Source organism: Nyctereutes procyonoides, unplaced genomic scaffold (assembly GCF_905146905.1).
Source record: "Nyctereutes procyonoides isolate TBG_1078 unplaced genomic scaffold, NYPRO_anot_genome, whole genome shotgun sequence".
In the NCBI taxonomy this organism is placed as follows: domain Eukaryota; kingdom Metazoa; phylum Chordata; class Mammalia; order Carnivora; family Canidae; genus Nyctereutes; species Nyctereutes procyonoides.
This window is the reverse complement of record NW_026575041.1, coordinates 5,659,130-5,675,992: the sequence shown is the minus strand read 5'-3', so window position 1 is coordinate 5,675,992 and position 16,863 is coordinate 5,659,130. Positions and strand designations below refer to the sequence as shown.

General features: G+C 56.3%; 1 protein-coding gene across 1 annotated transcript in view; it reads right to left on the bottom strand.

The window, feature by feature from the left end:
- The window catches only part of MYO7A (myosin VIIA), a 67,224-nt gene that overhangs the window by 30,293 nt on the left and 20,068 nt on the right, over window positions 1-16,863 (bottom strand). The window contains 11 exon segments of the mRNA XM_055320764.1: window positions 726-833; window positions 1,189-1,305; window positions 1,307-1,408; window positions 2,015-2,099; window positions 3,330-3,424; window positions 5,660-5,752; window positions 6,143-6,301; window positions 8,003-8,140; window positions 14,023-14,129; window positions 15,650-15,785; window positions 16,289-16,499. Of these exon segments, the coding sequence (XP_055176739.1) occupies window positions 726-833; window positions 1,189-1,305; window positions 1,307-1,408; window positions 2,015-2,099; window positions 3,330-3,424; window positions 5,660-5,752; window positions 6,143-6,301; window positions 8,003-8,140; window positions 14,023-14,129; window positions 15,650-15,785; window positions 16,289-16,499 (1,351 nt within the window).

Genomic DNA, 16,863 nt, shown 5'->3' with positions numbered 1-16,863 from the left:
CAGCTGGGAAGGACTGTGCCTCACGCTTCTCCATCCTCAGCGCCCCCCGACCAGCCCTCGCCTTCCAGGGCAGACGGAGGAGCCTCCAGACAGGCCCGGAGTAATGTCGCCTGCCCTTCAGGGCGTAGCTGGAACCACCTCTTCCCGGGAGAGCCTGCTCTGGCCCCGCAGCTGGAGGGGACCACCCCAACCCAGAAATCCACGGCCGTTGGCTGGGTGGGGGCTCTGGCCCAGCGCCATCCAATAGAAATATAAGGCAAGCCACGTATGTCGCGGCTTCGTTTAAAACAGTAAAAAGAAATAGGGACATTTATTTTAATGATATATTTTATTTAACCCGATAGTTCCAAAATATCAGGTCAATGTCTAATTAACATTTTTTAAGTGGTGCTGAGATATTTTTGTATTCCTGCTTTTTTTTACTGTCTTCAAAACCTAGAGTTTATTTTACACTTAGAGCCCCCTGCCATGTCAAGCACTCAGCCACCACATGTGGCCGGGGGCTCCCACACTGGGTAGTGTCTCCCCAGCTCGGGCTTTTTATCCATGTGTCATCTCCGAGCTAGGAAGCGTGTGCCTGAGGGCTTGGCCCTCTTGCTCTGGAACCACAGCCCCTCGGCCCCAGGACAGGACCAAGCACCCAACGCACAGGCAAAGGCAGGCTGCACGGATAGATCATGACCCACCAGCGAGCAGCGTCCCAGGCGCTGGGCCACGCGGCTCACCTGATGCTTTCGTTCGGCCTCCTCCTTGGCTTTCTTGGCACTCATCTCCTTCCGGAGCTTCTCCTCTTCTGCCAGCCGCATTTTCTCAGCCTCCAGACGCCGCAGGTACTGAGGGCAGGGGCAGCCCATGGGCACCATCAGGGGGCTTCCTGCCGGCTCTGGCCCACCCCACCCTAATGATTTGGCAGATAGGGAAACTGAGGCATCTGAGAATTTCTCCAGGTCACACAGCAGGTGGGGGCATTGTTGATTCCCAAAGCCAAAGCAGCTTCACGAGAGCGACCGGGAGGACGGAAATAAGGGGTCTGATCCCAGTTTTGTGCCCTCCCCAGAGGAGGCACGGTCCCAGATCCCCTCTGTAGGTGTGGGCCTCCACTGACAGGTAGGGATGACCTGCCTGCCCGAGGCGGAGAGCGCCCCTCAGAGGGTACACCCCACACCTGGGGGACTCCGAACCCCTCACCTCTGCCCTGAGGCGCCGATGCAGCCTGCGCGCGATCATGCCCCGGGCGTAGGCCTGCACGGTGAGCACGGCCCAGAGGCGGTGGCGGAAGGCCTTGCGCACCAGGTAGGCGCGGTCAGCGGGCCTGGAACTCGATGATGTGCCGGCGGGCCAGGCGGTACTGCTGCTGCAGCTTCCGGGACCGGTGCAGGGCCTGCAGCCGCAGGAAGCCCAGCCGCATCTGCGAGGACACCGACCAGCTCAGAGCCTGCGCCCCCGCGCCAGGCTGGCCCTGACCGCGGGTGGGCCCGGCTCGGGGCTCCACTCTCACTGGCATCCCTGAAGACACGGCTCCGACTTCTCTCAGACTAGGGCTCCCCAGAGTCAAGCTCTGTCTCCTCTCAGACAAACTTTTCTAGGGAGTGGCCTTGGCTTCCCTTGAGGGGAAGGGCCCCCCACACACACAATGGACCCCTGTTCTCAGCCCAGGAGCCGGTCTCCTTCCTGCCTGTCTGCCCAGCCCCGAGTGCAGGCTGCAGCCCAGTTACTCGGCAAAGGTCCGCCTGGTGCCTGCTCCCAGCCGCCTCCACGGTCTCTAACAGCCCAGGTGCTCACATCCCACCAAAACATTCCAGAAGAAAAGTAACAAACTTTGCTGACCAGATGGGAAAAGCCACAAGCAACAGACGTGGACTTTGGGCTGGAGGAACAGTAGGGACTAGCTGGGGCAGGGGGCCGACCAGGCCTGGGCACAGGCACATCCTGCTGCTACGGCAACCGTAACTTGGCCGGTTCAAAGGCCTTGCAGGGCAAGGAGCGCCCCCCCCCCCGCCCCCCAGAGGCTCACCAGCTCATAGTTCCTCCGGCAGTTGTGGCCTCGCCAGTGCCTCTGGATCACTGTGGCAGCATTCTTCAGCTTCAGGAAGTTGGATCTGAAACAGCGGCATGATACAGGAGGACCTCAGAGCAGAGAAACAGCCCCCAAGGCAGCCAGGGTACTGATGGGGTTCGGAATCAGGAGGGTAGGGCTGAGTCCCAGCTCGGCGGCTCCCAGCTATGGGACCTTGGGCAAAGGCATACGTAACTTTCTTTATGCCTCCACTTCCTCATCTGTAAAGTGGGTACAATAACACCTGCCCCATCTGCCTCACAGGCTTGTCACACAAGCCCATTAAGGTCAGTATTCAGAAGGCATTTACTGAATGAATAAATGTATGGATAATAAGTAAATGAACTACTATAAAGATTAGAAGCTTTGAACACTGTGAACATCACTTATTGCTAACTTCCCCATGTTATAGATGAGGAAAGTGACACTCAATGAGTTGGGGACTAGAGCCCTTGTCTTCTGCTGCACTCCGAGTGAGCACAGTGCTATTCCCTTTCACACAAGAGGCAGCTCATCTGGGACGACAGTCACCTGTGACCTGATAGAGGACAAAGAGACCACACATCAAACAGCAGATGTCTGCTGAATGTAGAAGTACACCGTGTGGACACTTCAGGAGGAGTGAAGGATGGGTAGCTCGGCGTGTGACGGAGCCGGCGAGCCGGTGCATGGGCACACATAAGTGAGCGAGCAGCTGTGGGAGGGGATGGACAGATGGGTGGACAGATGAACAGACAAAAGAACTAATGGATGGGTGGACAGATGGTAGATGGAGGGAGGGAGAGAGTGACCAGACATACTGCTACAGAGGCAGATTGTAGAGTTTTGTGGTGCCTAAATCACATTCCTGAGTCACCCCTGACTAATTATGAACTATCACAGCTGTACACATGCCCCTTACATGGAATCGGGAACACATTCTGTGATTTACAAAATCTCAAATTTCCTCCTTGGGAAATTTCATCAGGCATCTGAGACACAGGAGCGTCCACCTGTGTGCTTCAGATATCTGTGTGTGTGTGCTTGTATGGAGGGGAGTGCGTTGCGTTACTGGGCATACACAGCACGGTGGGTCTGTGAGTCACATGTCTGTGCGCCTGTTAGTGTCCACATGATCATGTGTGCATGCTGTGCACAGGTGAGCTTGCTCCTGTGTGTGCCCAAAGGTGTACGTGGTCATTCCCAATGTTCACGCAGGGGGACAGAAGCAAGCCAAGCACACGCACACAATGCTGTATGTGGCTGAGGTGGGGGAGCTGATCCCGACACACACCTGTCTTTGAACCCCCGGATGACCTTCTGGAGGAGGATGACTCTGTCGGTGATGGCCTTGTCCCGCTCCACCTCCAGCAGCATGTCGTGGTGGTCCTGGAGTACAGGGCTCCTGAGCAGCACCCCCACCCTCTTCACAGGGCCCCCAGCTCAGTCCAGAGCTGAGGCTGCCCCACTCAGTGTCCCCCTCTTCTTCCCTTTGGAGCCCAGGCTAAGGGCTCCCTTCCCTGCTCTGGCCATGGGATAGCCTCCCACGGTGCCAGGGACAGACCCAGCTCGTGGCTGTTTCTTGGAGGCCGAAGTGACACAAATGGAGCAGGAGGAGGCTAATCTGACTGGATGGGGTCAGAGAGCCCACCATGCACACACCGGCTTCATCCCTGTGGCCAACTCTGCCCAAGCCCCCACTCTTCCAAATGTCTCTGTCACATGGATACCTGACCTAGGCCAGGTCACTGCCATTCCTCTGCTGGCCTCTGTCGTTCCTGCTCTGGCCCTCCTAAAACACAAATCTGATCGTGACCTTCAAGTGACACCCTTGGTTCCTGGGTTTAAGCCTGGTCTCCTCCATAATCTAGGCCCTGCTCACTTCCCTAGGTCTCCCTTCTTCTCAGCTCTGGGCCTCCAACCCTCACTTTGATTAGACAAAACTTCCTCATGCATTCAGTGTGGATGAAGGGAAGGTCTCCGTGTGCCACCACTGTGCTGGGTGCTGGGATGGGGCTGCAGTGAACCAAGCAGGCAGGGGCCCTGCCCTGGAGTGGCTGAGTCTCATAGGGCAGCCACATCATCAAATACCCTGGACCACATCACTGTGGATGTGACCTAGCAGAGGAGCAGCCAGCCCAGGCTGTCTGAATGAATGAATGAATGAATGAATGAATGAATGAATGTGAAGTAGATGTGTGGGGCTCTCGAAAGACAGCAATCTTCTGGAGAGCCCAGGGAGATGAGGGTGAGGATGAAGACAGTCCTCAGAACTGTCTGGCCCTGGACACCATCGTGCTCCCCACCTTTCCTCCCTTCCCCACACAGGCTAGAAGCCCTGCTCTCCACCCCAGGTCGGTGCACCTGCTGGGCAACTGACTTCTCGCTGAGCCTCGGAAATGGTTGTGACAGTCCTATGTCCCAGGGCCACTGTGAAGACTAAACAAGATCCTGGGGGCACCTGGGTGGCTCAGTGGTTGAGCATCTGCCTTCCACTCAGGGTGTGATCTTGGGGTCCTAGGTTCGAGTCCTGCATCAGGCTCCCTGTAGGGAGCCTGCTTCTCCCTCTATGTCTCTGCCTTTTTCTCTGTGTCTCATGAATTAATAAATAAAATCTTTAAAAAAAAAAAAGATCCTGGACAAAAAGCCCCATCTGGGCCTAGCACAAAGAACACACTTTGCATATGATAGTAGTGATTTGTGCAGGCTGGGAATGGCTGACATATTTTTCTGATGAAGAAATGAAGGCCTGGGGAAATGAAGGGAGTGGCCCACAGCCCCCGAGCCAGGAAGATTTAGACCAGACCCCAGATTCCCTCCAGCTCCGGGCTGGCTCCTTCCTTCCCTCCAGCTATCCCCAGTGCTGGGGCCCCACCCACCCACTAGAGGAAGGAGCCGTCCATCGCCTAGGACAGACAGAAATCTAGCACAGCAGAAATGGAAAAGGGGAAGAAGGAGGGCTGGGAGGTCACGCTGTCCCTGCTGCAGCTGCCAGGGCCACCGCCAACTCCCAGCAAACTCTACTCCAAGGCCAAGACGCCGCATGGCCCAGCTTCCTGCTCCCAGCCCTACCCCCTTTCCAACTGCCCCATCCTGAAGTCCAGCCCCATTGAGCTCCAGGGGCTGCTCTGGGGAGGGTGGGAACAGGCCCCTGCAGAGGACAGAGGGAGGGGGCAGCTCCAGATGAACCTACCAGGCAGAAAATCCCAGGAGGGGGCCTAAAGGTATACTCAAGAGCCCCAAACACATCCCATTTCACAGAGGGGACAATGAGGCTCAGAAAGGGCCAACGAGCTGCCCAAAGTCCAAGGGCAGGGTCTTGATTGATCCCTGGTGAACCACCTCTGGCCTCATACCACCCCCCAACCAGACTTTAAATTGGTCTTAAAACCAATTTCCCCTCCCCCACAGAGGAGGCCTAATCCCCCCTCCCTCTCACAGACAGCAGGGCAGGAAGATCACGAAGCCCCCCACCCCAGCACACAGCACACGCGCGTGCACACACACACACACACTGACCCACCTGATGTGCAGCTTCTCTACAGAAGTCCCTAGGACCCTGTCCCCACTGTGATGGGGATTTCACAGATCCACAAGGCTGCCAGAGACAGAGGCTACGCTCACCTTCAGGAAGATCTTGGTTTTGCCAATCTGCCAGTCATCGTGGGTGCCCAGCACGGCCTCAGCCATGCGTTGGCATGTCCCCCGAAGGTCGTCCTAGGAGGTACACAAGGGAATGGGCAGCCCGACCAGTGAGAAGGCTGCCTGAGTGTCCGTCCCAAGGCCAGGAGGCAGGACTCTTCCTCTAGCTCTGCCCCGACCCGCTGTGTGTCCCTGGCTGAGTCCCGCCTTCTCTGACCCTTAGCTGAGCCTGATGATTGTAAAACCCTCTCCGTGTCTACCATCCAGGAGCCACTTGGCGGCACTGATCTTGTCCACTACATGTGCGTAAAGTCCGTGCCAGTTGAGCACAGTGACCCAAGCCCTTGGAAGCCCTCTATTGGCTCATCCCTGATCTTCCCAGCCATACCTGAGGTGGCCGAGCTCACGTCGAGCCCAGCACACTGTCCCAATAAGAAGGGCTCAGCTCTGTCCCCAGCCCTGTACCTGCTTGTAGGCGGGCTTCACTCCGGGCAGCAGCACGCGGTACCGCTCTACAAACTCCACGAAGCTGTAGCGGATGGGGTAGCCAGCCCGGCGGATCCGGATGGTCTCCATCATCCCTGAGTACCGCAGCTGGCGCACACACAGGTGCCGGTCGAACAGCTGCGGGACGGACGGACGGAGCCAAGGGCTTCAGCGCTGGAGGCTCCTGCTGGGAGCTCAGCCCTGCTCTGCATTATTTTCCCAGCCACACAGCAGACGAGGACCAAGGCAGACTAAACCCATATAGAACTTACTTAGCAGCACAAAATGGAACCCTCACATGGGGCAAGCTGCACGCTTTGGGGACACAGAGGAAAAGCAGCTTAACTCCCCCTGGGATACCTTGAGGGGGCTTCATGGAGGAGGCGGTCTTTGCTCTAACCCTGTCAGGAGAAAGGGCACTGGAGGCGGCAGGGTGAACATGGGCAAAGGTGTGGAAGCCTAAAAGCACAGGGCCTGTTCAGGAACTTCACGGGGACTGAGGAGGCTAACATGTGCCAAGATCACGGTTGTGCAGGTGATGGGTGCCTGTACAACCCCAGGGGACGCCTTTCATATCACAGCCACGTAGATCTGTAGCTCTTCAGACAATTTCTGGCTGCTGGCAGTAAGACACCTTAAGGAAAAGACATTTTTTTCCTCATGGGCACAAAGTCATTTTTGTGAGGGCAGTAGGTTGGAGAGAGACTGGAGAGAGCCTCAGAGGCCAGGCTAGGGAGGCAGCAGGGAATGACCAGGTCAGAGTTACATTTGAGACCCACTGCTCTCACTGCAATTGGGTGGGGGACTGGAGCAAGAGACAGGAGACCAATGAGGTTGAGGCAACAGATGCTGAGGTCTGGGCCCAGAGAAAGTTCTAGAAGCACCTGAGAACAAGAAAGAGGGTAGCCAACTACCTTGGCAGGGCCCTGGCCTCATCTCCCCAGACCTCCTGCCCTAGATGGGAAGCTAGAGCCCTCTGCAACCCTCATGCCCCTGCAGACCCAGTCCTCATGGGGGACAGGCCAGTCCACCCTGGGAAATGTTTTCAGGCTGGGGGCAGGGCCAGCACACAGCTGGCTGACTTCCGCCACCTGTTTCCTCTCCTCCTCCAGGCACTTTCCCTGGCCCAGCCCTGGCCTCCCTCTGTCCCTCCCCAGACACCTCAGGGCCCCAGCTTCCCCCTGGGCCTCTGGAAAGAGCTTTGTGGCAAACAACACTTCCCAGAGCTGTGGAAAGAAAGGGCTTGAATGAGGGGTGGCCCGGGCTCCCAGCTTATAGGCTGAAGCCCCTTAACCTCCCTGAGTCTGCAGTCACACATCTCAAATACAGGACCGTGAAGGTCCCTCCTTCCCAGGCTGTTGGGAAGGTTGAGTAGGGCTGTGAGAGAATCTGGACACACAGTAAAGGTTCAATAAATGTGATTTGGCGGAGTCAAAAAATGAAAACATCTCCAACCAGTCAGAGGAATCTGGGAAGGCTTCAAGGAGGAGGTGGTGGTTAGCTGGACCAAAGGAGAGGGGGCTTTCAGGGTCAGGGCCACGGCAGGAACCCAGGCTGACTGCACGCAGAGGACATGAACCGCCCCCAGGAGGTAAGCCCAGCTGAGACAGGCAGAATCAGGATTTGAAACCGCACTGAGCACACAGTGGAGTCCAGGCTCTTTCTGGGGGACCTGCTACTCCAGTGAAGTCAGAACTTGTTCTAGGAGCCCCTCAGGTGCCCTGCTGTTTCCCAGAGAAGACAGAGTCTCAGCCCAGCTCCCACCCTGCGCCCTGGCCAGGGCCTCCACCTGCCGCAGGCTGGTCCCCCGCCGGCTGCTCCGGGGACCAGGCCACTCACCATGGGCTTCTTGAACTCATTGGGCTTGATGCAGCGCACGAAGAAGGGCTGGCAGGCACCCAGGGTGCGCATCAGCAGCTCCAGCGACCGCTTGAACTGGCTGCTGAGTGTGGGCGAGCGCTTCCTTGTCTCGGCGCCCTGGGGGGACGGACCACGGTGATGGGAGGGGCTGACCCATGCCACCCCCTCTCTGGGAAGGGAAGCAGGAGGGGAGGTCAGCAGGCTCAGGGCCCAGGGGAAGTAGGCTAGCAGGGCACTTGGGGCTTTCCTGTGACTGGCCTCATCTGGGCTGACACTCGACCTCAGGTGCACCCCCTGGGGCACCCCTGGGACCTGGGTCTGGAGGAGTGCTACTGGGGGGTGAGTTCCCCCTGTGGTGGCTGGATGACTCTCCCAAGGCCCAGCCCCTCGCAGTCTCCATCCTGCCTTGCCGGGAATAAATGAGCAGCCGAACTTGATCACCTCAGGACTCTGAGTCCTCCCTAGAGATGGTCACACAGGTCTACATTCAGACCCCAGCCCCTCCTCCACCTCCTGTGTGACCTTGCACAGATCACTAAACAGCACTGAGCCGGTTTCCTAAATGGGAATAGTGTCACCTAACTAGCTGACAGGGCTGCAACGAGGGTGAGCGCAGAGCATGTCTCAGGAAGCAGCAGCCTGGGAAGCTGTGTGTGTTGGGGGGCAGGGGTGTGGGGCCTTGTGCCCTCTCCCTTCCCTGCAGGATTAGCCCGTCAGCAGCAGGCCCAGATAAGCCTCCTAAGAAGGCAAGCAGCTGGCCTCCCACCACATGGCCCTAAGGCCCAGAGGCTCTGAGCTCCCCTGGCTGCTATCTGGGTGAGCTGGCTAGGACCCCCTCCCCTGTCGGGGTCCCCCTTTCAGCATACCATGAAATGACATGGGGGTGCTTGGGGAGGTACCTGGTCAAGGAAGTAGAGCATCTCAGACCAACCCTATGAGACTGGACCTAGAAATCAGACTCAACTCCATAGTAGTTTGATGTTGTTAATTTCCTGGGCAGCTTCATTTGTGTGAGAATTTCTTATTAGTGAATTGGATTATTATTGTAAGATTTTATATTTTAAATGAGACGTGACTTTATCTGATATCCTGAAGCACTGACAGTCAGGGGTGCAGGTGTAGCTGTGTGAGGTGTGTGTGGGGAGGCCGAGGTGTCTAACACACACGACAGTTGGACCATATGCCCCAGACAGACATGGAACTTGCTGGGAAACAGCAGATACTTGCTATTCTAAAATTTGTCAGGTTTCTGTTTTAATGTCATTTGGAACCTATTCTAGGATTTTGCGAAGGGAAGCAGGGCAGTCTCTGCATTGGCATAGGGTGAATGTCAGGTCTGTGACCCCAGCACGCCCTTGCGCTGCTCCTTTGAATCAACTCTTCCTGGACCCTAACCTTTGTCAACCACTGGTCTTTTTTCAGGGGTTCCTTTTGGTCCCAGAACCCGATCCAGCCGCAGCACCGCATGAGCCACAACTCCGGTCCTGGCCTCACCCAGCCTGCGTTAGAGCCCCGCCCTGAGCACACACACAGCCCAGACACGGACACACACTCTACACGCAGTGAGCGCGGAGCACATCCGCACGCACGCACACACCCATACAGCGCACACAGTACAAACCTTCCTTGGTTTCTAACATCAACCCTGCACTACTTGTGTCTTCCCCGCTGGGCTGTGAGCCTAGTGAGGACAGGCAGGTCTGCCTTGTCTTCTGCTGTGGCCCAGGGCCTGGCACGAGTAACTACCAGCAACCCTTTCCTGAACTGGCTCCTGGTGCCTACAGGCTCCTAGAAACATCCACCTTCCATTTGCTCAGGCCAAAATCTAAGAACTGGCCCCAACTCCTCTTCTTTTACATCCAATATGTCAGAAATCTTATTGGCTCTATTTCCAAAATAGATACAGAATCTGACCTTCTTTCCTCTTTTTCCATTGCCATCTGTCCAGGCTACCAGCATGGTTTCCTCAGATTATTGCAGCAAACTCCAGGCTAGACTCCCTGCTTCTGTACCCCCTACTACCCCGCACCCCCCCCCTCCACTCCACTCTCGACACAGGAGCCCAGGAAAGGCCATTCGAACGCAAATCCATTCATACCCACCCCCCACACTCGAAGCCCTGCAATGGCTCCCACTTTCACTCTGTGTGAACACCGAGGTCCTTGCAAGGACGGATGATGTCCTGCGGGGTCTGGGCCCAGTTACCTCTGGTCCCTCCACCCTTCCAGCCAGCCCACCTCCTTGCTCTCCTATGAATGTTGGGCACGTGAGTCAGGCCCAATGGCTTTGCACTTGCTCTTTCTTCTCCCCACCGTGCTTCTCCTCCAGATGCACATGGCTGGCACGGTCACCTCCTCATCAACTTCCCAGTAAAGCCTTTCCCGCTCCCCCTACTCAACATGGCAAAGCCCCACCTCCAGCACTTCTCCCTCCTCAATTTTTCTCCATCTTCTGTATCACCACCTGACATACTATATATATGTACTTATTTACCTGCTTATTAGCTATTTCCCCTTCTGCCAGAAAGTAAGAATGTTCCATGAGGACAGAGGGTATTTTTCTGTTCTGCTCACTACCCTGTCCCGAGGACACAGGATGGGGTCTGGCATAGAGTGGGCACTCCGTTACCATTTGTGCCGGAGGGCAGGCCCATGTGAAGGGGAGCTGAGTGCACAGTCTACTCTCACTTCCTGGCTACTGGGGTTTCTGATTCCATTTTATTTCACTGAGGGGAATGGTGGTCCTTTCTGATATTCATTGTTTGCTGGGATTATCTGCAGGCATTTGGAAATAGGGTAAAGGCAAGAGTGGAAAGTCCAAAGCTCAGTGTTAAATGACTCCCCAGGGAGGCCTGAGGGGCAGACACCTGAGCGTGCTGTGCACGGGGCTAGGAGACGCAGGCAGAGGAAGCCACCTGCATAAAGCATGAATAAGAGTCCCGTGGACTCCGGGCCTGGGGACATGTGACTGGCATTAGACACTGATCAGGGTGCTAACCTGGCCTGGAAGAACCACTGTCCTCGTGGCTTGGCTGGTCCCTCCAGCAGCACTGGCTGGGCTGGGGCCGCCCAGGGCCACTTGGGGAGGCAGACGCAAGAGTCAAAAGATGGAAATTTGGGGCTTGGAGATGAGCATAGGACGCAGGTTTGGATTACTGGGAGGAGGTGGTATGGGCTTCCACCCCGAGGAAAGTACTGTCATCGATAAACTGTGACTTAATACTTCACACTTCACCAAATCGATTTCTATGTTCCTCTAACAGAGCCATCAGGCTTCCAGCAGTCACAGAACATGGGTTCTTTCCAAGGGATGATAGCATTGTACGGTGACAAAGAGCAGGGGCTTGCAAAGCTTCCACTTAGCCCTCACTTGTGTGTGACTCTGGATGAGTTTCCATGCCCCTCTGACACAGACCAGATCAAAGTCTCCTGTGTCACAGGACTTGGAGACGACATGTGGTCTTAACTCTGAGTCTCCCTTCCTTCCTGCATGTCTGGCATCCCCCTGCTGCCCAGGGCCTCATGGAGTTCCACAACAGTCACTAAAGCCACAGTTGCAGAGCAGGGTACCTGCAATGTCCAGAGCAGGGAGTGTGACTGGATGGTAGCCTCTGTCCTTGGCCCATGGCCTGGCCCTGGGACCCCACCTCTCAGGCCAACACTGTGGCCTAGCTGCTGATAGGGTGAGTGTGAGGCCCCTGCCTTGGGGGCTCCAGAGGCCAGAAGCTCCCGTACCCAGCAGTCCCCACCGAGGTCCACATATGACAGGGTGGTGGCACTGGTGAGACAGGTGTGTCCCTGGGCTCTTTCCCACTCTTTCCTCTTCTCCTCTGGTCTCCAGCCCACCCCCTCCAAGCTGAGCCATTCCTCCTGGTTGTAGGCAGTCCTGGAAGATCACTGAACCTCATCTTCTCTCCCTGCCCCCTCTCCTCTCCTTCCAAAGCACCTGGAGGTGGGACCTCTCCACAAACTTTCCTGTTCTGAGGCTTCTTCCCCTGGACCCTGGGACTAGAACCCACTTATTGAGGAACCATGGAGAGGTCCAAGTGAAAGGCCCCAAGGTCTCCAGGAATGGCTCACTCCGGAGGGAGTTTTGGAACACAGAGTTAGGACACAACAGTGACACGTTTGATCTTGATTATATCTTCTTTTCTGGGCCGGGCTGTGAGCCAGCCACCTACATTTCTCACCTCATTCACTGCTCACTGCACCCCTGTGAGTAGTTAGTATCATCCCCACATTACAGGTAGAGGACCTGGGGTTCAGAGAGGCCAAAGTGTTGGCCTGAGAGGTGGGGTCCCAGGGCCAGGCCATGGGCCAAGGACAGAGGCTACCATCCAGTCACACTCCCTGCTCTGGACATTGCAGCTACCCTGCTCTGCAGCTGTGGCTTTAGTGGACTGTTGTGGAACTCTGTGAGGCCCTGGGCAGCAGGGGGATGCCAGACATGCAGGAAGGAAGGGAGACTCAGAGTTAAGACCACATGTGAGAAGACATCGGTACTGGGCAGAGAGGAAACAGAGGGCTGAGAAGAGGGAGAGATGCAAAGGGATGGCAAAGCCAAGGTGCTGCTGGGGGGTAGCCGGCACCCTTGAGGTCTAAAGCATCTTGGGAGCATGACCCAAAGGTGGTGGGTGGACACATCCCGGATGCCATTCCAGGGCCTATGGAGGTCTAGGGGTGATGACTTCCCCGGGATACTGAGCCTCAGGATGTCACCTCCTATCTCAGAGCTTCAGTCCCCCATCTGCAAAATGCAGAAAATATCACCTGCCCCTCCAGCTCTGCAAGGTTATCGGGGGATCTGACCAAGCCATGGACACAGAGGCACTCAGCGGGGCCTGGAGGAAGCAGCAGGTCCTGACACCGCAGAGAGACTAAGGAGACCTGGAACAAAGCCCTGGCTCTGCCCCTGGCTCACTCTGCAAGTCTCGCCTCTTTTTTCTAGGACTCAGTTTCTTCCTTTAAGAAACTGAGATGCTCACAGTTCACACAACTCAAGAAACAAAACAACAAAACCACTCCACAAACCACTCCACAAAAAGCACAAAAGAAAGAAAAAGAAAAAACACAAAAAAACACAAAAGGAAAAAAGAAAAAACACAAAAGAAAAAGAAAGAAAACACAAAAGAAGAAAAAAAGAAAAGAAAAAGCCGGCCTTTCTCCAAGCCTCAGTGCCCCGGGGGCGGAGGCCACACCCAGCCCCGGGGGCCACTGAGGCCTGGCCCGACCACCGGCCCGGGCAGGGGTCTTTTACCTTCCCGGAAGCTGCCGACTGGCGAAGAGTGCCCGATGAGTAACCACAGAGAAACTACAGCAGGAACCACAGTGCGGGCCCAGACGGGGTCGGGGGCAAGGAGAACGTGGCGGGTCAGAAAACAGAGAGCAAAATCCAGCAGGGAGAGAGCAGGAGCCCCGGGGCAGCCGCGCTGCCCTCCCCGTGAGTCCCTCTGCGCCCCCTCAGGAGGCCACGGGACAGGAGGAAAGTCCGAGATACAAAGGCACACCACCACGCGGGACACAGGCTGCCAGACCACCCCTCGAGGGACGGAGGCCAGGCCGAGGGTGGGACATGCGCACCCCTGCACGGGCCCAGGGCTGGGGCGCCCTCGCCCTCTGTGCATGTCTCCCTGAATAACCACATCTATCCACGTCCTCGACGCTGGATGGGCTCCCTCCTCCAGGCTCCCTGAGAGCTGCTGGAGGTCCAGCTGGGGGGCCCTCCATGGTGACCCATGTCCTGATCAGGCTGTGCTCTGTGACCTCTCGTGTCACCCTTCTTCGGGCCTTGTCCCCCCACACCCCCCAGTCAGTAAAGCAGGAGGACCAGAAGGGACGATGGCAGAGGCCCCCAGGCCCCTCCTAGAGCCACAGCAAAGCACTGCCCCTACTCTGCGACCAGAAGAGCTCAGCTGAGGCTGTCGGACAAGGGTGGGCCTGGGTGCCAGCCTGGCCTCTGGGGGCCCTTCCTGCCCCATAGGGACCCCACCCCAACATTACCATGGCGACATCAGCCTGGAAGATCTGCTTGATGAACTTGTTTCTGGAGGAGTGGACCAGCTGGATGATGTCTCCATGCAGGGTGTCCCGGTTCTTCTCCAGGAAGCCTGGGCAGCGGCAAGAAGAGGTCGGTCACACCGTGAGACCTGCCAGCCTCCACCTGACAAAACCCAGCCACTCCTCAAACCCACAGTGTGAGAGCCTGAGGAGTTAGGAACTGGTTAATGGCAGCGGGGAGGTCTTGCTGGGGGTGGTGGTGGTGGTGGAAGACAGACTGGCCGAGGGCTGGGGATGCCTGATGGAGAGCGCCGCAGGGAAGCAGCACCCCTTCTCCCATAGGACTCAGGCTGCCCTGGCTTGTGGACAGGAGTGTTCAGAGACCTTAGGCAAGTCATTTCCCTCTCCAGTCCCCATGTTTAAGTCCATAAAGTAGATAAACCTTACGTCCCCCCAGATCTAACATTCTATAATTTTGTAACTGTGCAGAGTCCACTCAATTTTCCCATCTGTGTCCTCAGCAACAGCATGAAGCCTGATACACAACAGATCTCGGGGAAGGTTGGTTGAATTGAAAAACACGGTCCTCTGTTACTCCTAGCAACAGACATTTGTTTGCTCCCCAATCCTTCAAACTTAATGTTGGCCTCCTCTTTTTTAACAGCAAGTTTGGATCTCCCAGTCTACTAGTTGAGGGAGGGCTGGGCAGGCTTCAGAGTCCATCCCTGCAGCATGGCTCACTGATACACTTGTCAGCCTTCTGGACAATTCAACAAGGAAGTATGAAACCAGTGGCTCTTTGCTTGTTTGTTTTGAATTTCACTGGCCTTTGACTGCAGGTGGAACCCTTGGAGGCTGAACACAAGAGCTCAGTATAGACGCACACAGCAGCTGATGCTCATCCAAGGCAGCCCGTTAGAGCAGGGTGGTGGGGGCCGAGTGGCAAAGGCAGTCTGCAAGATTCCAAGTGGGGTAACCCTGACTGTGACCTGACTCGCTGCTTCACCTCTAGCTTTTAAATGACCTGCTTGTCCCAGGAGCACAGAGGATGCATCCCCTCCAAAGTTCACACTTGGTCTTGCTGATGAAAGAGGTTTAGTGGGTCCTGGGGCTGGTTCTAGGCTTGGCATGGCACCTAACGGGCAAGGTCATGGGAAGACGTAACTTTGCCTTGTGAGCCTCAGCTTCCCCATCTGCACAAAGGAGCACTGAGCCCATCCAAAAGAATGGAACGCAGGGTCTTGGACAGATACTTGTAAACCCATATTTGTAGCAGCACAATTCACGGGAGCTAAAAGGTGGAAACAACCCAAATGTGCATCGAGAGATGAATGAATAAATAAATAAAATATGTCCATCTGGAGATGGACGGTGGGGATGGTGGCACATTATGAATATACTTAATACCAATGTAGTCTTAAATACTGTTATAACAGTACATCTTGTATCATATATACTTAGCCACCATTTATTAAAATTTCTAAGAGAAAGAAAAAGCACTGGGCCCAGTGTTCCCTAAGGCCCCTTCCCGCTCTGGACTTCAGCCCCTACCCCATCCTGAGTGGGAGATGGGTGAGGGCCGGAGAGGGCCCAGGCCAGGAGACGCCAGCCCCCGCCAGCACACTTATACCTTGGCTCTCATAGTAGACGACGCCTGCAAAGTGGTTGATCCCGAACTGAGTCTCGTGGTTGTTCTTAGGGGGGATGTAGTTGGAGTTCAGCTTGTGTTGGGAGTTCAACTTATGCAACATGGTGGTGTCTGTCCCCTGCAGGAACCGACAGCCATGGTCAGCACTCCTCTCTCCCCACCCCTCCTCCATTCTCCCCCAACTCCTCCTGCCTTTGCTGCCTAGGCCTGTGCACCTCCTCTTCTGTCTGTCTCAGAGCTCCCCCCTTTATTTGTATGCCACACAGGAGCACCCTGGGCCTCCACTTTGCCATCTATTAAGTGGGTAGATCAGCGTGCAGTCCAGTTTAGAAAAATCTCTTTCCCACACCGAAGATCATGGGAGCAGTCCCTCCCCCACTGCGAGACACATCCCATGTCTGCAGCACCTGTTCTGGGCCAGCTATGTGCTGAGATCTTCACCATTCAGGTCCAGGACCCCGTGGACCACAGGTGATCCCCAAATGTCAAATAATGCACCTGCACTGGCCTCAGAGCCACGCTGGCAGGCACAGATCATTGGGTCCATTTTACCGATGAGGGAAGCCGAGGCTCAGAGAGAGGGGAGGTTTTGCACAGGCTCCCAACAGGGGGCAGGTGCACCTTGGGGAACTTGCTCTCCTCATCAATGAGGGAGATGATGTTCATGGGCTTGTTGGCGATCATGTCCAGGGCGTCCTGGTTGTCGGTAAACTCGATGTGCAGCCAGTCGATGCTCTCCAGGTCGTACTCCTCCTGCTCCAGCTTGAACACGTGTCGCACGAAGAACTGCTGCAGGTGCTCATTGGCGAAGTTGATGCAGAGCTGCTCGAAGCTGCGGGGCGCGCAGGGGACGGGGGAGGGGCTGAGCAGGCGTGGGCCCTTTGCTTGGCATGCCCTTGGCCACGCTGTGTTCCCAGCACGCCCTCCCCAGCCTCTGAGGCGGGCAGCGTGGCCCAGTCCCCTGCCCCACAGCTACAGAAGGGGACACTGAGTCAGAAGGAGTCAGAAGGGATGGAGGGATTAGGGGGAGCTTTGAGACGTCCAAATGTTACAGGAACTGAAGCGACTTGCCAGGGGTCACACAGGTGGTGAGGGGGATGGCGGGGGGCGGGGAGGGGGCAAGGCAAGCAGAGCAGCTGCTGCCAGCCCAAGGATCACCCTGGGGCTGCTCTGTCCCTCTGCCCCTGACACGGCCC